A 27,006-nucleotide genomic window follows, 5' to 3' on the forward strand; every position below is an offset into this window, starting at 1 on the left:
AGAATTTTTCACTTGTCACCTAGCGTATTTTGCCACTCGAACAAATAATTTTGTAGATCTACGATGCAACGTATTAATTTCGATTGCGGTAATCGTGGCTCTCGTGATTTCGTCAATCCGACTAATCTTTATCCACCGAATAGATTTAGTGAACTGTACGAAGCGATTTGGTTGAATCTACCAGAGACTATTCAATATGTTGACAAAATGATGAAAAAAGTATTATTTCATCAAGTTGACGAAACGAATATCAAGATTTTACTTTGTTGAATTAAATTCTTTTATGCAATTTTGAAACTGTTATTTCATTAATTTCTCTGAATGCACGCTAATTTTTGCCATTTTGTTGAAATAACAAAGTGTGAAGCTTACTTGGGAGACGAGATCACGCTGCAGTCGAATTCAATGGTGTGTATTTTAAGCCTCTCTTCGCAATACACAGTTACTAAAATATTCAGTCAGAAAAAAAAAAAAAAATTGTCACGAAAATATACTTCTTCGATAATTAGCCAATTAGCCTAAAACGCCGGGGTTTGCAGAGCTCGTTTCGAAATGTAACCGAACGAACTTTGAGAATGTATCAAACCTACAGTTCGGTCAAAAAGCTGTTAGAACAGAATTAGGATGGAACGAAAGTTTGAAAATTCGATTGATGTTAGTCGAGTTGAATTTAATTGAAGCAATATTCCTTTGGCGCAGAAAAAAAATGTAAAACCCATAAATTTCAGGTACAATAGCGCAATTATTCATGACTGAAGATATTCAATTATCGAATCAATGATACACTGAAAAACCGCATCGTTTGACCGATTTTAATAAACTAGGGCTCGGCTCGTTTTGTTTCTAAATGAATTCTCCACAGATCTACAAAATCAGATTTTGGATAAGGTTGGAGAATTTTTTATTGAGGCATTGGTTTGCCATTCATCGCTTGTAACGACTTCACTAATCATATCTTTTTTTTTATCGACTGAGAAACCAATTCCAAAAAAATTACTTTGTTGATTTACAGAGAATTCGTTTACAGTCAAAATAAGCTCAAATTTCATTAAAATCGTTCAAACGATGCGTTTCTTTTCATACCAGAAGCGATTTATTACTCGAATCTCTTCGCAGTCATCAATAGTTACGCTGTTGCAGCTGAAGTTTATAGTTCTTTAAACAAAATTCTGTTTCAAAAGAAAATATTGTTTCAATTAAATTCAACTCGACGAACTTCGGTTTTACTTTCGCGCTTTCGTGACAGGTTATATCTGTCTTCACAGTCTATGCATTTGACTAGACTGTACGTTTAGTAAATCCTCAAGAAACTAGTAAATTAGTCAAGATTTGAAAAAAAGTTTCGCAAGCCCGCGAACCGGAGAATTTAGTCACGGACCATCTTCGAATTATACAACACATTGTAAAATCGCAGATGTTGCTCAGGAAAAGTTCAAAAAAATTTTAGACGTTTTGGGTATGCATTTCTCACATCTTTTAGAGTAATATTGCGCAATTATATCCTCATTTATATGTATCATTGTGATGAGAAGAGTGAAATTTTGAACAGAGTCTAAAAAGGTGAAAAATCATTGAGCGCAAAGTTTCTCACTTAATATTCGTAGCATATCGTACGAATTTTTCTGACATAATCTACTCGCAAATGCTCACAAATCGCGATGGGAATTTTTTCAACAGCTTTATTTTGAAAGAAAATAGTTCATTTTTTAGAACCGTGACATAAAATGAGCCGTCTTTCGACATCAAATTTCGGGTATCTCACCGCCGGTTCGGAATTCGGTCAAAATTCTATGGCAACGTGTCAAAATTACAGATGAATCGGTCAAAAACTGTAGCAGATACCTATCGCGCAATTTTGAAGAATCAAAAGTTATGAAAAATGCATTTCAAGTTTAAATTCTCAAAGAGTCGCAGACTCAAAGAAATCGAAAGTTTTTCACCCCCAAAAATTTTCTTAGGGTTAAAATCGATACGGGTCCGTTCAGAGGAGGGATGAAAGTTTGAAAAAATACAAAAAACCATAAAAATTGACTTTCTCGGGCGTGAACGCCCCACTAAGAGATGATAGAAATGCTGGTTCAGATCCATTTCTCGGTATTTTTTATCGAGTACAAATTCTCAGGGGATTCGTCGCTCGGCTTATCGGTAAAATAGCGACACGTGTGAACGAGAATCGATCGTTATTAGCCGGTGTGTAAAAGGACAGTAACGAGTAATAGATGGAAAGGAAACGCAACCGCTCTATCCAAGAAAGCGGGACGCGTGCAGCCGGAGTTGCAAATATATAATTTATACTTGGACGTTATGGACGGTGGATGGATTGATTAGTTGAATAATTAACCCAACGGCGGACTTCTTAATTAGAGGCCACTAGTCACATCACCGGGCTAAAGAGACTCGCGGCTACACAAACGCACAATTATTTCCACAATTCATTTCCAAAAGCGGTTAATTTACCCGATTATTAGGGTTTCGTCTGACGTGAGTTCCAAATTATTAAATTTAATTTACACACACACACACGCGCGCGCAGACATTGTTTCTAGACAATAATTAGAGTCGTGAATATTTCGTCCGCACTTGTACGTTTTTATAGGGAATTCCACGTCAAATTAGCAGCTCATTAGTAGGAAATTATTAGGAGCCCGCCAAAGGGTGTCGGGAATTTAAAAAAAATTTTTTTTTTTTTGTTTTACGCCACTGATGACGTTTGTACAAAATAGCAAAACCAATACCGAAAACGCCAATTTTTTTTTTTTTTAAACAAAATGTGATTTTTGAGCAACAGGTGGTCTCAATATTCACTATTTTTTTCCCAAGTTTTTAGTTTTCCCATATCGGTAATGTTTTCTTTTCGTTTCATACGCCTCGTTCAAACAAACGTCGTAGTCACATTAATTTCATGATTTCGGCATATATTAAAATCGAGGAATATAAAATAAAAAAAAAAAAAAAAAAAAACTCCAATTCCGACGTATAAAAACTAAAAACTTGTGGAAAAAAAAAAGTTAATACGGAAATGCCATTATCGTGTAATGCATAAAAATTGCATTTCAAATCTTAGAATCTGTGTGAATTTATTCAGATTTCTAAAAACGTCGTTTTCGGAATTGATTTTCCGATTCTTTTCAAATTTCACTGGTGGCTGAAACAATCTGAAACAAATTTCGAGACCTTTTTTGTCTCGGTACAAACATCATACTAACAAATGATTAGAGATACACGGGATGCTGATTTAACGTGGAATGCCCCATGTACATGCAAAGTTAATAATTTCAACGCAATTTATCGTCCTCAATAAAATTCCGACGCTATTATAAATTAAATAATTTGCTTCAGTGTTTTCAATTTCCAGCGAATAATATTTCACTGATTAATTATCTTTACAATTCGATTTAGGGTTGTTAGAACGCACGGCGAGTTTCTCGAGTGGATAAATATACTGTAAAAAAATTGTATATACGCAATTATTACGGTACACGCAAGTGAATAAACGCAAATGTATACATACGTACACATATAACACGCGTCATAAATAAAACCGATCTTATCTTACGGTTAACAAGGTTCTTAATGGATTGTATCAATTAACTAAAGATACAAAGCTACGTACGTATACGCTACACATTTATGTACATATAACGTACATTTGTGATTTTCACACGACCTCCTATAAACACGCAGCTTTGCCCACAACACGATATGTATAAATTGCATGTAATTCCGAGATTGAATCGTCCGGTTTAATTAGGCTTGAAACAAAAGGTGGAGGAAGGGAGAAAAAAAACAAGGAGAGAAAGAAAAAACCATCCTAGTCGTTGATGGCGTCGCGTAATTACTATTGCGGTTAATTTGCAACCGCATTTTATAAACCGCAGCGGTGTAAAACGTGCGGACAAGGCGAAAAATAGATCGATAGATAGATAGATAAATAGATAGATAGAGAGAGAGAGAGAGAGATATAACAGCGGCTAACTATTTTTTCCACCTTTCTCTACTTGTCTGAATTTCGAAAAATCCTTGAATTAAAATTCGTAATATTTTTCATTAAATTTTTATTATTCTCATTTGATTTCGAGAGCTGTAAAATACACGAAAGTAAATTACCGATCAATTTACAAAGCTTGAAGGATTATTATTTATTTCATAACCGGGAAAATTTTTCCCAAGGCTAAAATGTGGCCTGTATTCGGTGTATTTATTGTCAAAAGAATAGAAAACGAAAAACACGTCAATTGGCAAGAGAAAAAAGCTGGAGAAACACGGAGATAAAAAAAAGTGTTTAAGCTTGTGTCATCGAGTTTCGTTTCTTCTCGTTTTTTTGCAACGATATTTCTTTTTGCCTCTGTAGATTTACTAATTTATGCGTGCTTCGACGGCGTTTCTCTAAATACCCGGAACACCCGTTCGATGTTGCAACAGCGAAGTTTCAACGTTCTTCTAACATACCTCTGTACAACATTTGCGTATACAAATACATAAACAGTTCGCTGTATAAACATTTTCGTCCGTAGCGATAAAGTGTGATTTAGCGAATCGTTGATTCCATTTACTGTCTATACGTAAATTACACCTAATTTCCATTGATCCACAAAAGTCGACCGGTCGCGAATAACCGAGGAAATAAGGAAACGATCGCTTCAAGCAGAATTTCGAACACCACACTAGCGAAGTTACGAGTTCACTAAAAACTATCGCGGTTCTAAATTTATCGCTACACGTGACTCTGTTTTCATTTGTGAACGTGAATCAAGATATGAGATAAACTCAAAGCGGTGCAAGATTGGAGAAGTAATAAATTTTGAGGTAAAAAATTTGGTAGCATTAATTGACAAATAAAATTTCACTCAATTTCGCTTTTATATTCATCGGCGTGGATTTTCGTTACTATCGTATTACACAATTAAAACGAGGTTATATAATTTCCATGAAATCGTTATAAATTTGACCCCTTATTCTTTATCTCGAAATCGTAAAACAATTCGCTACCCGCCTGGGAGTAGAAGATCATCGATTCAAATGCGCGCCTACTCATCTTCACCCGATTCCATATTCTATGGCCTTTTCATACGATCGCCGCGCGCTCTATCGGCAAGAGAGGAAGCTTCGCAAGCTCCTTTCCGAAGCACGCGACGCAATTCGTCTAAAAAAATTCGACTCGTGATACATTTTATAAATTGTATACTTTTTGTTATCTTCCTAGGTTCTCAGACCTTTTTTACTTGACTTGAATTCTTTGACCCGAAAACACGAAGAGAACTTGGAAATTGAAAGTACAACTTCAGCCGCGATTTTATCCGAGTTTAAATGCAAGGCTCGCGAGAAAAGCACCAGGCTTGATCACCTTCGCTTTTATTTATCTCAAAGCTAGAGATGATAACCCGTACTCCTCGACGGCTCGAGGATGACTGAGCGGGCGGCCTTTCGCCAAGGGGATTCCCCGCGAAACAACGAGAACGCCAAATCGTCCGTTGCGCTTATTTAGTAACTTACGTCGCACTGGCGATGGCGATTAAGTAAGCTAAAAGTAATCGATGCGTCGATTAATCGAGTTCAAAAAAAAAAAAATAAAAAAATAATCGAACGCGACTCGATTGAATCGGTAAAAATTAATCGATTAATCGATTATTTCGTATTTTTTTTTTGAAACGGTGCAGTTAGAACCAAAATTTCGGAATACCGTCCTAGCAGCGGAAAAGTATTTTGATAATCTATAGTTTCGTTCAAAATATTTTTCAATATCAGATGAAAATATTCATTCATCTTTTACTTATTATATAAAAACAGATACTTGGTAAGTAAGTCGATGTTAATAATTGATACTCTAATCACATTAATTGATATTGTAATTGCATCGTTCGTGGGAGTCAAAAACTAAAACCGATTGTGAGGAAAAATAATCGATTATACCGGATTAATTGGTAAAAAACAATCGAGACAATATAAAATCGATTATTTTTGGTCATTCTTACGTCACGCATAGTACGTCGCAGCTCTGCATAAAACACGCCCGACGAGACTGCGGGCCGATAGGAATATCATTTTATTTCGAAATGTCAACGAGATAAAAAATTGCTGTCGCTTTTTCGATGTATCATTCACCGATCGTAATCGTTTAAAATTATATTATTCAACGCGGGTGAACTTTTTTTGAAACGAAGCTTCTGGTACGTTAGCGACGAAACAAAATATGCAAAATAATGACATATTTGTTTTATCCAACACCGTGTGAAGCCGGGTATAATCAAGCTCAGCGAACGGATATTTTATACGCACTACGTTTCAATGCTTTTCACGCGGTTTGAAATTTCGCACCATCATTCAATGTTACTCATCTACTAATGTACTTCGATTTTTTTCATTCTTTGTATTCGGAATTGACGTGGATCGCAATGTCGAGTTTTATTGTTACCGAAAAAACGTGCTATAAATTATACATGAAGCGTGATTCGTGCGCCGCAAGGTTATAGCATATCGTATTCAGGATATCAAGGCCCTGCAGATGAATAAATATAAAACCAAAGAGAGAGAGAGAGAGAGAAAGGGGAAAAAATAAAGAACCGATCCGTCCAACCCTCCCGTGAACTTGTAATGGAAATGACAGGCAATATAGCGTTTGACAAATTGACGATCTGCAATGTTCCTAGATGCGAAATTATGCGATTGTTCAAACGATCGAAACCTAACAGGCAACATTTTTTCTTCCAACAAATTTCAGGAAAAATAGTTCATGTTAAATGTAAGGTATTTTTTTTTTTTTCTCATTATTAGACTCGCATGTTGAAAGGAAAATTTTTTATATATTAATAAAAAAATTTCTCCTCCACGGGGTCAATTTATTACAAAGTAAAAGGTGAATGTAAATTTTTCTAAATCGTTTTCCTCTACCTTTAGCTCAAGTTCCCATCGCTTTTAGGAAAGTTAGCGTTCGACACGGGTATCATTATACCCCGTTGAAACGTTGCGAGTTGAACCGGAAGCGGGTTGGATTCTGATGCGAGCAAGCATATGCAGCATGCTTCGACGAACGAGGTGTCGACTGTCACCTACGTCATTGCCCACGATGAGGAATGTCGAGTGAATTAACAAACAACTCTCTCCCTCCACCGCGGCGTCTATATAACCACATAAATCGTAGCCCGGCTTCGGCGGTGAAACGGTTCAGGGCGCAACGCCCACGCATCAAACCCAAGAAGATTGTTTCGTTATAAGACACGCCAAGTTTTATTCGAATATAATAACAAGAAGTTGAATTTTGGCGTCGTAGACCGATCTAGATCACGTAACGTCGATAATTTCACAAACTGTGTTACCGACCGTTCGTTCCCGTCGGTAAAACAGAACAATAGATCGAAAATATCTCAATTTGTGATCAAGATTTATGAGAGAATCGTCTCGGAAGATCGAATAATTTTTTATTTCTCAGAAACAACTTATCCAAGGTGACCGAAGGTCTCTTGTTCAAATATATATGTGTATATATATGTATATGTATATAAGTACATTTCCGAATCGTCGAGGCGCAGAACTTACGCGGCCCACTCGACAACACTTGAGGAGAAGAGCGGAACACATACAACATTCGTATTTGGTGGAATTTCATCGGTTCAATGACACGCGGTTAAAATTTCATAAGAATGCCAGTTAGATATAGATGTAGGTACATACATAGCACGTAACCTAGGTATGGGCATTCATACCTAGGCGCATGAATTGTACACATGTGCACTTCAAGAAGCCTGTGCTGTACGGCATTATTACACATGGGTAGGTATGTACAACAATTTGTCACGCGCGGAAGGTTCTCATTCCGTGAATATATGTATAAGGTGTCCGTGCAGGGTATCAGGTGTGATCCGCACGCCTATTCCGACTGGGTAACGCCTAATCATTAGAAAAGATTAAGTAAACAGAAAAGTTTGAAATAACGCTGCAGCGATAATTTCCGGAGTTGATTACTTCAAAGCTTTGCACATCTTGTGCCTGGAATGCGAGAATCGACGATCCAGCGTCGCGTATTCGTACAACTTGTCGCGTTGATGTATAATTTTATACAGAGTTATGGAATACATTACCGGTCCATAAAACGTGTCGCCGTTGACGGTTTGAAGAATCGATTCTACGGTTTGGTCTACCGTTCAAAGCGACCGCCGTGAGAGCCATCCGATAGTTGTGTGCTTAGGATTATACATGCGAGGATTGAAAAAGGAGAGAGAGGAACTTGTCGAATTTATCCATCGCCTCGAGTGGTCGTCTCTCTGATGTAAACTGGACCAACATCGGACGAGGACTTTTAGACTCACACGGCATGACCGATCGATCAATCAAAATCAGTAATTTTATTTCCGTAATGCGATCGTGCCATGCGTGCACCAGGAAGGCTTTCGTTTACACGCCTGATCGGAAAATCAGTTGCACAAATCAATGATGGTAATGTGACGTGAGGAAGAAACAGCACCGATAAGTTACACGCATTTGATAGTCGATTTCGCGGCACAAGCGGAGATGAATGTTCGCGAAACTGTTATTGTGAACTCAAGTTGGAAGTCTTTTCTTGAATGTATAACGTACGTACCTACCGCATTACCGTCAAACACGACAACTCTGCCATCCACATTCGAGTGTGGTGAAAATTTTCGGAAACTATCATATGACTTGAGATTCGGATGCTGTTTTATGAGTGTAAAATCGGACACCGGAAGCTGGGGTGACGAGTCTTGACATTACTGGCAAAGGTGCTGTCCATCGGCACCATAATCGATAGCGATCAAGCGATATTTTAAAACCTCTGGGGGTCGTTGGTGTAAAATTGCAATAGTATCATTCAACTCTATTATTCGATTGAAATAAATGAAAAGATTAATAAAAATTAAAATGGTAAGAACAACCGGAAGACGTTACAGATTAGTTTCATGGAAGATCGTAGCCTTCGATCCTGCAGATGCGATTATACTTACGTAACGCCTGAATTTTTCAACTATTCACGGTAATATCCGGATGCCAAGAGATTTGAACATCCGGTATATTATAATACGCAACAGACACACCTACTTGCTGATGGATATCTATAGCTATACCTATTCGTCACCGTGAATCAGCGCAATATTTTTTGCTCACTCGGATTGTGGTTTCCACTATTTCGCAATCAATTCATATACACGTATATATATATATATATATATATATATATATATATATATATATATTACTATTTATAGCTTCACGTTATGTAAGTACCTACTGCAAAATCACTGATGAAAAACGTCAAGTCCGACGAACTCGTTGTATCACAAGTATGTACAGCTCTATCCTACAATTACAGTCCTTAGCTTCGCAGGTGTAAATTTATACACTGATCATTGTACTCTGCTTATAATTAAGGAGAGTCTTTTTACGGCGAAGAGAAACCAAAGGACGAAAATTAATCCGTCAAATCTGCAGAGATCTGCTTGACAGTATTATCGTTGCACAGATTGAAGAATTGAAGAGATTAAAGCATCTGTCGAAGTTGGAAGAAAAAAAATGTTAATTATCCAACCGATTATATATATATAATTATATACATGTATATGTGTAGAACTAAATTACATAACAACTCGCGGGTGATAATTCTTATGCAAAACGTTCTGAAACAGTATATAGCGTAATATATTTACGTAAGAAACCGTAAAAACAAGTTCAGCTGGTATGCACATCCATGCACAGAGAGTTGTACACAGTGTGTTCGTTATATCTCCACAAGTATATATATAAGCACAACATAACCATACGCACGCCCCGTGATAATGTATGCCACCGACGTACTACGAAGGTCACCAAGGTCACAGTGATGGTGAGAATCTCGTCACGTATGAACGGTATTATATCTATGTACCATACGTATCGACTAAAGCGACAACAACGTCAAGATATACAAGGATAAAAAGAAAAGCAGAATTGGGAGATGAAAAGCACTTCCGATCGTTGAGCGAAAATGGTTACACGATTGTAAGTACAGTGTAAGGAGCGACCACGAGAACTTTGGAAGTGGGACCAAACCACCCGTGTGCGAAATGATTAGAAATCCATTTGGCGCATGTTCCTATCGGTGTTTTGACTCGAGTGAAGACACGTTGTGTGTGCCTGTGGTTCCTTCGTAGAGAAAGAGACAAAGAGAGAGAGAGAGAGAGAGAGAGAGAGAGGAACGAGCGAGGTGTTTGGCGGTCATTCACTCGGGATCAGCCACCGTACAACAGTGAGGCATAGAGCCAAGGCGATGTCGGCGAATCCTACATCCGAGGCCTGTCTCTTTCCCTCCGGTTCTTTTCCGTCTCCGTTATATAGAGTGGGTATAGCTAGCGCAACAACTGCGCAGTAAACAAACTAAGGTGCATTTACCTTTGCGCTAACCCTACATTACCGCGCGTGAGCGCTTCGACACACCGGACGTGTTCCCTCCTAACCAGATGATTTACCCCCCTCCGATGACGATGCACCTGCATCGTCATACCCTTACTCGTCCCATCGGATGCACAGGTTCCTCGATAGTCGAGTTCTGGTGGATAGAAGACGATGCACAGGTGCGCTATGCCGTTCTAGTTATAGTCATGGAAACCTCGTATACTGGTACGAAAATGAACTGCGCTTAGGACGAGTTCCTAACCATCTGATTTATACTCTCCGAAACCATGCACCCCGAGTTTACCTTGAATCATTTCATCGGATGCACAGGTTCCTCAATAGTCGTGTCTTGAAGGATGGACGAAGATGCTATTATACTTACAATCACGAAACGCGAGTCTAAAGGTCCGGAAATGAACTCCCGTCACATAGAAACTTGTCTTGACAGAACGGCAGGCTGTGATATAACTTGGGAAGAGATCGGATATTCTTCTACGTAATCTCATCGCTTTCGACGCGACTTATACAGTTGTTCTACATGACAGTCCAACAGTATTCAACACCTGGAGTATTGTACCCAACTGAGGTGCACCGTTTGTAGCCAATGGCGCTATTTTCGACCAGACTCGCCAGATAATTCGTTTGTTTCTGATATAGTAACTCGACTGTTCAACTGCTGGATTAATTATGAAAATTTATGTACATAACTACCCCACGGAAAGTGTTAGATGGAACTTTTCAATAAGAAACAAATTTTATAATCATCGACGTCTTCTTTCACCATTTGTCTTCCTGTCTTCATTTGAGCTAATTGTAAGAACTATACACTCAACCTACCTTATTCTATTTTGAGGACATGGGTTTTTTCTAGTCGAAGATCATCAGTCTGCACATAAGAAACGTGCATAAACATTCATTGCTTGAATCTGTGAAATGTGTCATACGCTATATCGACTTATGTTCTTTGAGAAGAAGTAATCGAAGCTGGTCCTAAATCGATTAGACTACGCGTTTTAATGATGGATAGAGATCCAGTTCATGAAAAACGGTAAAGTAACGGGCGTCGAATAGTTAGAATACGAATAAATGTCACACAGACAAGTTCTCAGTGACGTTTAATTATCACCTGAAGCTCACCTAATCACGGCACACTTCATATTCGGTCTTTCAAACATGGCTCTGGTAATGTCATCCACGTACTTGCGTAACACCGCAATTACTTAAGTGTACGAGGCTTTAATGGGTTCACTATGGATGGTTATGAACGGTGAAACGATGCGATCTAACCCTAGCTCTAGACGAGGAACCCTCAAACATTCCAATAATTTCCGGAATAAATTGCGGGATTTAAATTCAACGGAAAGACTGGACTCTTTGAAACATGCAAGTGGTGATCCGTTCGTTTCGTAGCAACGCTATTCTCTGGCTTGGTGTACGTGTACCAAGATCCACGTGCCTCGAGTTCACGACCGTATGAAGCAGGTACTCGGTATTGCACACCACTCGAGGACGTTGATGGTCGATCGTTGATGCCATCCATCCCATCCCATCCCATCCCATCCCATTCCATTCCATTCTATTCCGTACCATCCCAGGACCAGAACCCAAACGAAGTACGGTGACTGTCTCCGACGGAGAACAGGCGCCAATTCGATTCGCAATGACGAATGACCGCGACGTCCAAGGATAATCGAAATTCGCGGCCAACGATCTCTATTCGAGATTAGATCTTATAGGTATATAATGGCTGTTGTGTATGCGGCGGACACTCGTAGTTGCCAATTGTGGTTTCGGTTTATAGCTCTGCAGTTCTGCAAAGGATCAGTGACTTCCGTGAACCACGATGAAACTTGGCACGTGTCGCGTGAAAATTTTTTCAGCCAAACGGATTCAACAAATTGTAAATATTTTTTTTGTCGAATATAAAATGGTGAGGAGCTTCAACGTCGGGAACAATGAATTTTCCTCAATAACGGAGAGAAGGACGGAATAATCGAATGTGTAGAGAGAAAGCCTCACTAGCATTATAGGTATTTTTCTTTTCTCACACTTTTCCGATCCCCCATTTTTTTTGCGTTTTCTCTTCATTTGGGTATGTTAACCGATACAAGAACCAGAATTTGAGCTTTGATGCGAGCTGGAAAAAACAGGAATAAATAGGAAGTCTGGTACTGTTGGGTGTCCTCTACTTGACCTCACTTCCCGTTGCTCCCGTTTTTTGGTATACAAATGTGTATGTATGCGTACATGATGCATACATAAAACGTCATGGTCGTTTTCGCCATCTTCTATAATCTTTCCTTGTCATCTTGCATCATAATTAAAGAGCTCAAAAGCTATATTTTCAGTAGTCCTTCACAAGGATCGTCATCAGACTCGTTATGGTCAATGCAATACCTTAGTGGTTCATTATCGACAAGGATTACGGTGCAATTTGTACTTTTTGTTGAAAATGACTTACAATGAGTGTAGTCAATCTTTCAAGGTCTCGGAAGGCAAATATGTGACTATTTGTATTAAACTGAAATCAGTTCAATTAGCAAACCGTACTACACGATTATATCGTAAGACTTGGTGAAGAAACTGGAATGATTATATATCCTTCAACACGTTATTTGAACAAAAAGGAACAAGATTCAAATATTTTCATAACGTTTGAATCTCGTTGAGGAGGAAAAATAAATTTGGGACGGTTAGTCGAAAATGCCACCTTTTTCCTGTTACCGCTCATTTCGACGACAAAACACGGCTTGACAGATAACAGCTACGGCGTTGATTATTACATCACGTTGTGTAGGAATCAGACAACATCGCAGTCGAGTACGAAAATAAACGTTTCTAGATATGAAGAAACGGCTGCAGCCAGCGGCTCAAATGCACCGCGTCACGAGCTCAAATTTCACCTCAAAATAATATCAAGTTTCGCCCGATCTGATCAACTCTCCATCCCTCTTAACGTTCCACACTTTTTGACTGATTTCAATAAAATTTTCCAACACGAGGATACCCGATTATTTATGCAGCACGCGTTACAAGCGTTCCGCACCCGCAAGTTAATTCAAACGAAAATCAAACCACGAACGAATATTGAGCCGGAAATTACGACTCAAGACTCGATTTCTGGGGCCCGTCTTCCTGGAATCCATTACGTCCCGAGTGTTACCGAAATTCGTTGTTTCGCCAATCGGAATTGGATTTTTGCCAACAGACGATCTTCGGTATTTCATCCGCACGTCGTTTTGCGCAATTTGTCACAACCACGGAGCAAAAGTTGCAAAACGATTCCGGTTCGCCGTTGCGCGTAACCGTTAAACAACTAAAACTCGTAGCTGTGCGATAGCGATCGGTAAAAATAGCTCGTCGACGTAACTTGTTGGCATTCCGCAATTTATGTCAAACGATATAATGGCATTGCCCGCATATCCGACCGCGGCTAGTTCATTCATGGATTATTTCATTCGGTTAATCACCGTTCGAGTGGATCGGAGGCTCTAAAAGTCGTTCACACGTATTCGATTAAAACGAGGATCCCGCCATCGAGTCGAAAACCGTGTGAGCTAAAAGCTGCCCGACTTCCCTGATTTTGATCACGTAAAATCTGCGATTTTCCAGAATTTGGTTTACCCGAAATTACCCATTCGCTTTGCACGTACGCACACATATGATTCTTGTCGAAATTGGCAATAAAAATAAAATCAAACGCCCGGCTTTTCAACCGTTTCATTTATGCTTATGTATCATTCATATCCAGCTTTTTATTTGCAAAAAAGATTTTTCCCTCGCAAGCGCGCCAAAGTTCTCGAGGTTCGGGTGCAAAAGTACGTAAAATTCTCGTCTTTGTTCTGTGGTTTTAAATGTTTATTCTCCCCCTCTGGGAATGTTCGTTTATTTTTTCTGTACCGATCTATCATCACTCGAGGTGGATATATTTTCGAACCACTAAAGGCCGACGATGAGCTATAACTCCTACTATACAGCCCCGTTTATTGTCAGCGTATCCATAAATCGTCCATTAAATCGAGCTACATGTTCAATAAACATATTTTCAAAATTGTCCTCTACATACAAGTGTGACAAAAATCCCAAGTTCTAATGTTGTGTCATTTTTTTTTTTTTTTTAGTTTTTTTCTCCCAACTGTCATAAAATATTCTTGCTTACATTCGTATCGCTTAAAACGATGATTTTTCACTACGCACAAGTTTAAAAGACTTGATTTATTGTTGATTGGATGAGTTAAAATGAAACGAAACGAAATTCGACGAAGTTAACGGATACGGAAATGAAAAGAATGCTGTTCGTCCAGATATTTACAAATTAGAATTTCCTGACTATCGGATCAGCGATCAGTTCCCCCAAACATTGAAAAGGAATACAATTTTTGTACAACTAGCACACCAATTTTTGAAATTCTCGTAATCGTACTCTACATTCGTAGATTTGAATATCGTAATTTCGAGGCCAAGTTTACAATCATTGAACTTTGATTCAGATCAACCTGTGTAAGAATATTTATATACATTTATGCGACGTTTATTTTACATATTGTAAATCAGTGAACGATAATATAGTTTCTTGCGGGCTCCATTCGGAAGAATCGGAAAATGAGCGCTCGAAACTTCTTAAAAACTAACAAAATCCGCAAAAGCTTTGTCACCCGTGGATGAAGATTTGCGAAGAAGAACGCATGTTATACATTGAGAAAAAATCTTCTACGTAAAAAACACATTCTTCTTAAACAGAAATTTAGTAGACAGGATGTAATTCGTGTGAGTACGGAGAAAAATTTGATTAGTTTCGAATAAAATTTTACATCAACGAAATAAATATTTCTTCATTCAAAGAAGCATATTTTTTAAGACTATTTCACGTACGAATAGATCCTTTTTTCCGGGTACGCGTATGAGAGAGAAAAAGAAATTCTTGAATTTACCGATGCAATAAGTTCGAAGAAACGTTTCCGTGGTTCAAACATATTTGGTTTCACCAGATAACCGTTGTTTCAAAAAAAATTTTCGACGGATCAAACAACATTCATTGAACCAGAGGAAACGTTTCTCTTGCCGCATGTTTGATAACGCCACGTTCGGTAAATTCGACAAATGGTACAAATGGTAACAGAGTAAAAATGGAAAGAAAAAAAATTGTTGAATTTTTTTTTGGAAAACGGGAAAAAAGTGTTAGAGTGAAAACATCAACTCACGGCTCCAGTGAATCCCGCAGCATGATTCCGGGCTTTCAGGCTTCTTGTTATCAACCTTCGTATTGTCTCCGAAATCGTGGATGGTCTTTGAAATCGGGGAATTCGTTAAACGTGAGCGGGAACTTACGTCCAGGGATCCGCTGTCGTCAGGCGACAGACCTGTGACCACACGATATAGGGAGTATTCGCTCAACATCGAGGTGTAGTCCTGCTCCTGGGTTTCGGTTAGATCCGTCGTTTCGGTCGCTGAAAGTAAGAAGAGCGTTAGCGATTGACGCCGAGGACTTTGGCCCCCCTGATACTTGATAAGTCGAAATCCCGCCGAGCGTGCGATAAGAATGACCAAGAATATAATCGATTTTCAAACTTGACCAATCAACCGACTCGATTGTTTTTCCTCGCAGTCGGTTTTTGGTTTTTACTACCGTGAACGACGCGATATAATATCAATTTGCGTGATCAAAGTATCAATTGTTATCATTGTCTTGCTTAGTGATTACCTATTTGATGTAATAAGTGAAAGGTAAAGGATTGTTTTCACTTGAAATTGAAATATATTATAAATTATGAGAAAACTTTTCCGCCGTTAAGACTACGTACCGAAATTTACGAAATTTTGATTCCAAATGGATCGTTTTAAAAAAATAGGCAATCATTGATTAATCGATTATTCTAAACATCCTTGGTATCAACCTTGTGATTGTCACGACAATGCTACCCAAGTGGTTGATATTAACAGCTTTTACAGTATACTTGAAACTTTTTGAACTTTTTGTTCCAAGTGGAAGACCGAAGGCGACCTTTTCAAGTTTAGGAAAACGAATACGTTACCATTTATACTAAAACAAAGCCAGTCCAGTAGGCAGATCGCACTAGACGATTGTTTCGTAAAATTTCATGAAGACACTAGAATGAGTATATTTTTTGCAAGTTAGTCAAACGATAATTAGGATTCAAATGGCACAAGGGGAATCTCTTCAACTTGATTAAAAAATCTCATACTCATACGTTGCGCAGGAATCACACAGCATCGCAGGCGAGTACGGGAATAAACGCTTATAGATACGAAGGAAAGGCTGCAACCAGCAGCTTAAGGTAGTAGTCTGGTAACTTGGGTTCAAAAATGGAAAATTTTTTTTTGCTTAATTTGAAAGTACAATGTCTTGAGAATATACTGTGAAAATTTTAGACGGAAATTGGAAATATTTCGGGAGTTATAACGAGTTTCCCAGAGCGTCTCGGAGTCCAACCTTTAAGGTCGACCGGCAGCTGCAACCGCTCGGACCCTTCTATTGTTTGCGCGCATTTTTTATACCTGGGTTGACTCTGTTATTCTATTATATATATTTATATTATATATATTTATTCACAGGCATAGACGATTGACGTAAGTATAAGTTTACTTATGAAAATTTCTTGTTGAACTTTAAACGCGTTTTTCTCGAAACATTGTTTTTCTGGTCGGCCCGGGTCCTAACTTTTTTTCTACCGAACCGATTGCTTTCAAATTTTAACAGGCTGTTCTACACACTTATAGTTCTCGTCGGTACTAACGAGAATTTTTTTCACCCCTAACTTTTTATTTTACAACCCTTTCTTTGCTAAAATAAGAGGACTTTTTTTTCAAAGTCCGCCACTTTGTTATTTACCCTTGAAATTTAACTTCGGTAGTTCCGACCAGAATGACATGTCTATAGATTAAGAATAATCAAGAATATTTGAGTTCAGATAACATCAAGAGCCAAAATCACCCGGGCCACCCACGTGCATTTTTTTTGAGGTTCCAACTTCGAGTGACAATAATAATAGTAATAAACTATTAAATTTTTTCAAACAAATTTTTTTCTATATTTTCAATATGTAAATAAAAACACTCTAAATATTCAAGATAATTCATTTTTATTTTCCTATAAAAAACCACCCTCCAAAAAAGTCATGAAAATAGCCATAAGTTACCAGACTACTACCTTAAATGCGCCGCGTCACGAGCTCAAATTTCAGCTCAAAATAATATCAAGTTTCGCCCGGTCTGATCAACTCTCCATCCCTCTTAACGTTCCACACTTTTTGACTGATTTCAATAAAATTTTCCAATACGACGATACCCGATTATTTATGCAGCACGCGTTACAAGCGTTCCGCACCCGCAAGTTAATTCAAACGAAAATCAAACCACGAACGAACATTGAGGCGGAAATTACGACGCAAGACTCGGTTTCTGGGGCCCGTCTTCCTGGAATCCATTACGTCCCGAGTGTTACCGAAATTCGTCGTTTCGCCAATCGGAATTTGGATTTTTGCCAACAGACGATCTTCGGTATTTCATCTGCACGTCGTTTTGCGCAATTTGTCACAACCACGGAGCAAAAGTTGCAAAACGATTCCGGTTCGCCGTTGCGCGTAACCGTTAAACAATTAAAACTCGTAGCTGTGCGATAGCGATCGGTAAAAATAGCTCGTCGACGTAACTTGTTGGCATTCCGCAATTTATGTCAAACGATATAATGGCATTGCCCGCATATCCGACCGCGGTTAGTTCATTCATGGATTATTTCATTCGGTTAATCACCGTTCGAGTGGATCGGAGGCTCTAAAAGTCGTTCACACGTATTCGATTAAAACGAGGATCCCGCCATCGAGTCGAAAACCGTGCGAGCTAAAAGCTGCCCGACTTCCCTGATTATGATCACGTAAAATCTGCGATTTTCCAGAATTTGATTTACCCGAAATTACCCATTCGCTTTGCACGTATGCACACATATGATTCTTGTCGAAATTGGCAATAAAAATAAAATCAAGCGCCCGGCTTTTCACCCATTTCATTTATGCTCAAGTATCGTTTATAACCTGTTTTTTATTTGGTAAAAAGATTTTCCGCAGTAGGTCTACTAAAGTTATCGAGCAGCTGGTGCAAAAAGATGTAAAATTTTCGTATGCGTTTTATAATTTTTAATGTTCTCTCTCCTCCTCTGTAAAGATTCATTTATTTGTTATATATCGATCTATCACCGCACGAGGTGGCTATATTTTTTAGTTACTCAACGCTGACGATGAGTTATAACTTTTATTATACAACTTGCTCACTGTCCTAGTACCCGTAAATTCTTTTTTCACACTTCCGTGCACGCAAAGTGGAAAAGAAAACGCTTTGTTGAATTTACCAAATACGGTGTGAGAAATGTTTTATCGATTCAAATAAATCTGGTTTTACTTGATACCAGAAATTCTTGTTCCAACCACTTTTCTCTTGGATCAAATAAAATTCCTTGGATTCAAAAAAAAAAAAAAACTAAACATTCTTATGTCTGCATATTTGATCGCCACGTTTCGTAAATCCGACAAATTTTTTCTCCCTATGCAACGAGAGTGAAAATTGAATGAATAAATTTGGCATCTTTGGGGAAACGGGGAGAAAGTACAAGAATGAAAACATCCACTCACGGTTCATCCCGCCGCTGCTTCTTGAATTTTTGTCAGAACCTTGGGGGGATTTGGAGTCTGGCGAGGGCTCGAAGAGCGGGGGGATAGAGACTGTATCCTTATCATCCGAGGACTCGGACATGTTAGAGGTGGACTTGACGAAGGCGACGGCTTCCACAGGCGTCGGGGCCTTTACCCCAAGAGCGGGTGAGCTTTTGCTGGTCCCCGCGATGGCTTCCACAGGCGTCTGGGCCTTTACCCCAAGAGCGGGTGAGCTTTTGCTGGTCCCCGCGATGGCTTCCACAGGCGTCTGGGCCTTTACCCCAAGAGCGGGTGAGCTTTTGCTGGTCCCCGCGATGGCTTCCACAGGCGTCTGGGCCTTTACCTCAAGAGCGGGTGAGCTTTTGCTGGTCCCCGCGATGGCTTCCACAGGCGTCTGGGCCTTTACCCCAAGAGCGGGTGAGCTTTTGCTGGTCCCCGCGGTGGCTTCCACAGGCGTCGGGGCCTTTACCTCAAGAGCGGGTGAGATTTCGCTGGTCACCGCGATGGCTTCCACAGGCGTCGAGGCCCTTACCTCAAGAGCGGGTGAGATTTCGCTGGTCACCGCGATGGCTTCCACAGGCGTCGAGGCCCTTACCTCAAGAGCGGGTGAGATTTCGCTGGTCACCGCGATGGCTTCCACAGGCGTCGAGGCCCTTACCTCAAGAGCGGGTGAGATTTCGCTGGTCACCGCGGTGGCTTCCGGCACTGGTTTATCCGGTGCATCTGCCATACCGACAGCTGAAAAAGAAGGAAACGTTAGCGGTTGACGGTAAGGCTCTTGTATCCCGCGGTACTTTATCGACAGTGCTTTCTCGGTCGGTATATCACCGACCGTGGAAACAGTTTGCATAACTAAGATATACACTGATCCACTTGGGCTCGATTTTCACGGGCATCAAAGTAACGCAACGACAAAATCCCGCGCGTTAAAACCCACGTGGTTGGTTCAGTTGATCTCAATTATATTTTTATTCAAAGGGGATTGGCATTTTGCGGTATTATTTATTACGAGATAGTCAAGTATTTGTCAAATTGTTATATTTCCAAGCTCTCTAAAATGTCGTTGAAAAATAAAATCATAGAACATAATGAAATTATGGAGAAGAACTTGGAAGTCGATCATTGCGCTTCGAATCAAATCACTTCGAAATAATTTATCCAATGAATTACCTTCTACAAATAACACCTGAGATGATTTTTTCCAATCTCTACGGTAGATCGTAGAAAACGTTGTACGGAAAATCGTTCTACATGAAATTGTATGTACCATATGTGATCAAAGAAACTTGTGCACTATCGTATTATCAAGAAATGTATCAACGTTAACAAAAAATTAATCTCGAACGATTTGTATAGAAAACCGCAGGAAACGGACAAACGATGAACTATATATAGGTAATTTTTTTATTTTCATTTTCATTTATCTCTGTTCAAACAAGCTGACACAATGATACCACTATAGCTTTGTGATATGTACAGATCTTGTACGTAATATCCGAGATAATACAGAAGATCATTGAAAAAATAAACACACAATATATAGGACGTTGTCAGATTATCAGCTGAACAACTTATCAATTTCCTCCTACTGCAATAACGTTGCAGGCTAGATATACGTATCGAAATTTTTCCTTATGTTTGCTAAGACAACATGTAGATACATATTTGTCGGATGAATCATGTTTACGTTTATTTTTTCTATCTTCTTTTCCCTTGGCTTTTTACGATCATTGATTGGCAAATCCACTTATTTTATGCTACGCGTCATTCGCAACGTTTGCTGCATAAAATGCTGTGATACAAATTTCTGAACATTTATATAATGTAATTTTATCCACAGTTTCACGATATTTCGAATTATACTTTCAGCCGGAAATTTCATCCGCTGTTTGATTCTCGAATGTGTCGGAGAATTTTTTTCTTCCCTGCTCTTTTTCAAAAAGACAAAAAATCACGTTTCACAGCGAAGATGTTTTTTTTTTTTTTTTTCTCATACCGAACGAACAAAAGCGAGTAAACAATTTAGCAGCGAAGTTCGAGCTGCAATCTGATGAATTAATTATAAATGAGAACGGGAATGAGAATGGCTAATGTGAAAGAAGAAAAAAATATATATATATAAAAACTCAATTCTTTTCATGATAAAATTGAGACGAGCATAGAGACACGTTCTTTATGTACGAGACATACGCGTATATTTTTATAAAAAAAGAAAAAGGATGATAAAATTATATAATATTAATAATATATATATATATAAATATTGAAAGGCGGTAAAATTGCAACGAGCTTATCTTTATGTATGAACGTATACGTGTAACAAATGACTAGGGTCCTCGGTGGCTTATCTACAATACTACGTAAATTCAATTATATCGTCGATATCCGTTCATGTAGTTAGCAAATTTGCGATAACGATAATCGTATCGATATGCTGCACTGCGGAAACTTCTCGCTTACGCGGCATTTTTACGTTATTTATTTATTTCTAATCAAGGGTATAAGCAACAATCTGGTCGTAAAACGATAACGTAGAATAAAAAAATAGAAAAAAAAACATTAAAAAATTAAAAGAAAGATAGAAATAAAAATACGGATGCATCACGGATTTTAACCCTTGACCGAATTACCCAGCAAATAAAGAATGGTCGGAATAATTCAAACGGACATAAATGTGCGATCATATTTAAAAATAAAAAACTCGGCGAGACTGAGCCTTCTCTCTCTCTCTCTCTCTCTCTCTCTCTCTCTCTATCTATTGTACAAGACATGCACGACGCCTCCGTGTCTGCGGTGCGAGATATTTAAACAGGTGATTGTTCTCAAAATGCTCAGACTTTTGGCACTTGTTGCTTCGCGGAAATTTATGCCTATACCCAGTGTAATTGACGAGAGAGGAGGAAAAAATAATTTTCTCATTTCCTCGCGTAGGTAATTATTCATCGTAAGGAATCTCTCTACGTTTTGCCAATTTGCAAGAAATATATATATATATATATATATATATATATATATATATACACATAAGAGATTTGCAAACGTTAAATGTAAATGATTCTTCAGATTCGTTCAGTGACAATCTATACATTTTATTAATCTTTGTTTAGAGATAATTGTCGTACATTGAGTATTTGTCGGAAAATAATTGTATTCATAAGTCAGGAATATTTATTGAATAAAATAAGACGATGGTTCAATTTTTATTCGAAGGACTATTTTTTACGAGTAAAAAGAACTGCATTTTTTTTTATTTTTTTCATCTTACTAGCGCCGTTGTATAATTGATTTGACAATATCGGAAATAGCAATGAAAATCGAACGATCCGGTTATATTTTGAATAATATTTTCTTTTCAACCGATTTGAAACGTAGCGTAGTACTTTTTCATTTTTATACTTTAAATGAAATTCTTCGTATGTTCCAAGTACGTTAATTTAACTTATACTTAATATCCGATTATCTCTCGATCAGATTAATAAAAAGTATCGATTCTCGGTAAATCAACCTTCTCAAATACCCTCAGCCTAACATCCACCATATCTAACGATGCGAGAATCTTTTCGGCCACGTTTAAAATATACGTGACCCGTTTTTGAACTGACGTATAAATGCCATTTCCTCGAAAAGAAAAAGAAAAAAGAAAAAGGCGTAGATATATACGGTGCCTGTATAGATTATGCATGCGCATATATATGCCAACAGCCGGTATTATACATACGGATAAAAATTGTGTTAGAAACGACGGCTAACGCGTGCAGTAACAGAAAAACAACGTTTCGTGTTTCGCAAAGACCTTAAATTCTGTCGGACATATATGTTTCATGACATCGATTTCTGCCTTCACGATTATCGTAAGTAATTCTCACGTAGGAGCGAATATCTATCGTCGAGTGGTAAGAAAATAAATTATAATTAACAAGATTTATGCCGTCCGACGTACTAATTGTAATTATATTGGACGTTATTCAATGTACAGAGTAAAATTGCTGACGACTGAACGATGCAGTGCGCATGCGCTGAGACTCGCGAGCGACAGCAGTTGTTTTACCAGGGTGACCAACCGTCATGAATGCAGGCGACAATTCGCCGCGATGTATCTAACCTCAAAAATGTTGGTCACCCTGCACTGAGGGAAATTTTTAGTTCCCTAGGTTGGTAATAGAACTCCCTGTACTTCTGACGTTGTATCTGTACATCATAAAAGACGTAGTAATCGTTCCGCACTGAGATTAATAGATTAGAATCGATTTAAAGATATATTCCCCGGCGGTATGCAGTGTATAATATTATTATCTTCAATGCTCGTATTGCAGCATTTTCCTTATCTCGCAACCACTCTTTGCACTTACGATCCGAACCGTTGGACCAATTCCGAATTTATTCAGAAATATTCTCTCTCCTTGTCTCCTACGCCGTAATGTTAACGCAGGTATGCCATAGATATAATTGAATTAACAACACGAGAATATTTTTTAGTCGCTCCGGCCCAAGTTCGAAAGAGATTTAGAAAAAAAAATTTTTTTTTTTCTTTCCTATCTTTTTTCCCATTTTTAACAGATAATTAAAGACGGCTGTACTCTGCACGAATACGGATACTAATTGAAAAAAAATTACCATTTCCTAGCGTGAGAATAAGAAAAGAAAAGGAGATGAAAAAATATCTGTATTTATCATGACGAGTTACAGATAGTAGGAAATAAAATTTGGAGATTATGTTTTTTATTTTTTTTGTTTAAATTTTTTTTCTACAAAAGTATATGAACGTTCAGTTTCGCGATCTTACGCGTGTTGTATTATATAATGAATTATACCACGTGACTGTGCAATATACATATAGGCATATACTGTTTGCGTGGGTTTGAAAAAGCGAAGGCGTGTCGTGCGGCGGTAAATAACGGCGTTTGAAATGATAATTGATTACGTAATTCGTCGATGCGTGTACGACATGGACGATAAGGAGAGAGGAGAGTAGAGGAGAGAAGGACGAGGATGAGGAGGAGGAGGAGGAGGAGGAGCACGTGTGACGAAGAAATAAAAACGAGATACGATCCCGTCAAACCTTGTACCGCATAAATCATTTATTATAATTATGTCATTGGCCTCCCCCAACTCCGTTCTTCGAAACTTTGAACATAAATTATAAATTTCACTCTCTCTCCCGATAATCCGAAATCGCCTACCGGCTGGTCATTTTTTAAATAATTAATAAAATCTCTGCGGAATAATGAAATACGAAACGTTGTATATTATTTGAAGAAATGTTAACACCAATATTGGCTGGTTGTAAGAAACGAATACTTTTCGTTGTTTTCTTACGGAGGAGTAATACTGGTATTACAAACAAAAGCTTTAAAATTGATAAAAATCGGTACAGTCGATTCTTTCGTCTTCGCTCTATGATGTCTAATTTAATACTGAAGACTATTTTCAACGAATCCATTGATACAAATTTTCTACTTTCCCCGGTAGTTAATTCAATATTGTCATTTGTTGATCGTAATTAGGATCATTAGAATGTTTTAAAATTAAGTATCTAACGACGCAAACCGCGGATGACAAAAAAATAAAGTACAAAATATTGCAGTCTCGATGTATTTGTGGAAAATAATCCTGTGAATAAGATGAGCAATTTGTTATATTTTCAAGAATTTTTAAGTGATATGCGTAAGTCTATTGCTTGCAATTCCACCATTTTATGTTGTATTTCTCTATTTCAAGCTTAAGAATACAATAATTTGATAAATAATACTCAAGGCAAGCGATAAAATTATTAAACAATATAAATTTTCTTCTAATCAACCTCGTTAATGAGCATTATTTTATCGGTAATTATTCACCAAGTTCTTACGAAAATTTTCAGACAAATATCTCGACGCTTTGATAATATGAAACGAAAAAGAGCCGAACGATTAAAATTCCGCGCGGTTAATTCGCAAGTGACGTAATAAGAAAAATCGCGCCGAAATATTCCGCTAAAATGCAGATTGAAAAGTGAAAAAGAGAAAACCTCGTAACATTTAACTAACAACAGACTCTGTATACAATTACACATATACCATAAGTGACATGTAATACGTAATATAGATACATGGGATTAATGGATTTGATTTTTAGCGATGTTTTTTACACTTTTTAAACTTTTCATACATTTATTAATCGATTTTACTTGATTGTAAATTGAATTTTAATCATTCCTCAATATTCTCTGTATAAATTATCCGATCACTGATACGGGCGTGTGAAAATAACAAATTTACAGGAGTCGATTATTTACAATATTACAGTCGATAGACGCATGTTTGTATGACCGAATGGTGTGTAAATATTAAATGCCTGATGGTCGTTGTCATGTTGTACGTCTTTTCATTTCCGTGTATATAATAACTCTCACGTCTTTCAATAATAATCTTGACTCACCGTGGGAGTAAAATAAAAGTGCGATACGGGCCTTCTATAGTTAGAATTCATTTTTTTATGTTTGTTTAGATGCGTAGCTGCATGAAAATGACTTCCTTTATAACCGCGATACGGTTTAAAAATTGTATAAAAAGCATATTTCTTTAAAAGGAGAAAATTTTCAACGTAACGTTTACTTTTCAAACCGCTAACCGGCTGATGCATCGTTTGTTATTTTCGCGATACGAGTAACTTCGTGTAAATATTTTCGCACGACGTTTTGACAAAATATAGATACGCATATTGTACGTGTATACTCGTATGATGTAACGTACGTTCTGCACAGAGATAAAGCGAGATAGAATAACGGGAAGAATTAAGAAATATAAATGTGAAAGAAAGCGAACAAGGAAAAGTTCATGTTACATGATAGGAGAAAGAAAGCGGCGGCTTAATAATAATTCGTCGGGTAAATTTCAAAACATATGCGTTTTCATCAAACTATTAAATATAACTTCAGAGTAAGCCTAATATTTACGTAAAATTATCGCGTTGACGAAAATTTATTCGATAAATTTTAATAAATTAGTGTCGTATTAATATTTCACCATAAATACTAGGACCTTTATAGAATAAAAATTTAGGAAATCATTACGAATTTTTTCTGCACGTTTATTCTACGTCTTCACGCTTTCAACATATATTGAAAAGAATTACATCTGGGAAATTATCAGCCCCTCAGAATAACCCCAAATTACATTACGAGAATACAATGTTGCCTGTATCGAAAGTTAATTTTGTTCTCACAATCGGTCGCGTTGAAATTATTTATACAATCATATCAAAGTACGAATCAACGTTAATAAATGTTACGTGAAAATGCTGTTTACAGAGTTATGTGAATATATATACATTCTCGTTAAAATTTACGTTATTTCAAGCTGAAGATTACGTAATTACGTTATATTATATTTTTCTTACTCGTCCATATTTAAATGTCGAAAAAAATTGCAATACAGAACGAAAACTTTTATCCCTAATGATGTAGAAACGAATGTTTAAATTGCAACGAACGATTTTCGAAGCGAATATTCGTAGTCAATCATCTGGAAGAAAATGAAGTGAAGAAATGTGACAACTGATATCCATAATAACAATCTTGATACCAATGAGAAAAAATAACACGGCGTATTAATAAGTTTCAGTGATATAACAGGTATTATTACCAACCATCAGGGATGCGTGATAATTACTCGTATACATTTCTACGTATATTTTATACATGTATCAATTACGAAATTATTTAAATCACATATATCACAGTTTGAACCGTTAATGTATCATCAAATTATCGGATGTATGGCTGAGGTGTGATAAAAACTGGCACATTTTCCTCACTGCACGCGCGGATGAATATCAAAAACCGTGATAATATACACATTATGTAAGTTTATAGAATGTTGAATTGACAAAAACGATCGATATTGATATCCAACGGGGTAAAATAGAATGAAAAAAAAAACAAAAGAGGAAACATTTCAAAAATGTATCAACACAAATAACGTCC

The 27,006-nt window shown here is 37.7% G+C and overlaps 1 protein-coding gene across 7 annotated transcripts in view; it reads right to left on the bottom strand.

Annotated features, from left to right (window-relative positions):
• LOC107221568 (growth factor receptor-bound protein 14) overlaps positions 1-27,006 on the bottom strand; it is a 300,280-nt gene that overhangs the window by 270,341 nt on the left and 2,933 nt on the right. For 4 of the 7 annotated variants that reach the window (XM_046737231.1, XM_046737229.1, XM_046737226.1 and 1 more), the window contains exons 2-4: positions 19,255-19,781; positions 19,023-19,191; positions 15,582-15,827 (exon numbers count right to left, since the gene is read on the bottom strand). In XM_046737231.1, coding sequence (XP_046593187.1) covers positions 15,582-15,827; positions 19,023-19,191; positions 19,255-19,773 — 934 coding nt within the window. In that variant the 5' untranslated portion in view covers positions 19,774-19,781. Of the gene's footprint in view, positions 1-15,581; positions 15,828-19,022; positions 19,192-19,254; positions 19,782-26,669; positions 26,934-27,006 lie in introns of those variants that run through there. The other 3 variants (XM_046737232.1, XM_046737227.1, XM_046737233.1) reach the window with 3 other exon arrangements.

This window comes from Neodiprion lecontei, chromosome 4, assembly GCF_021901455.1.
Source record: "Neodiprion lecontei isolate iyNeoLeco1 chromosome 4, iyNeoLeco1.1, whole genome shotgun sequence".
Taxonomy (NCBI): Eukaryota; Metazoa; Arthropoda; class Insecta; order Hymenoptera; family Diprionidae; genus Neodiprion; species Neodiprion lecontei.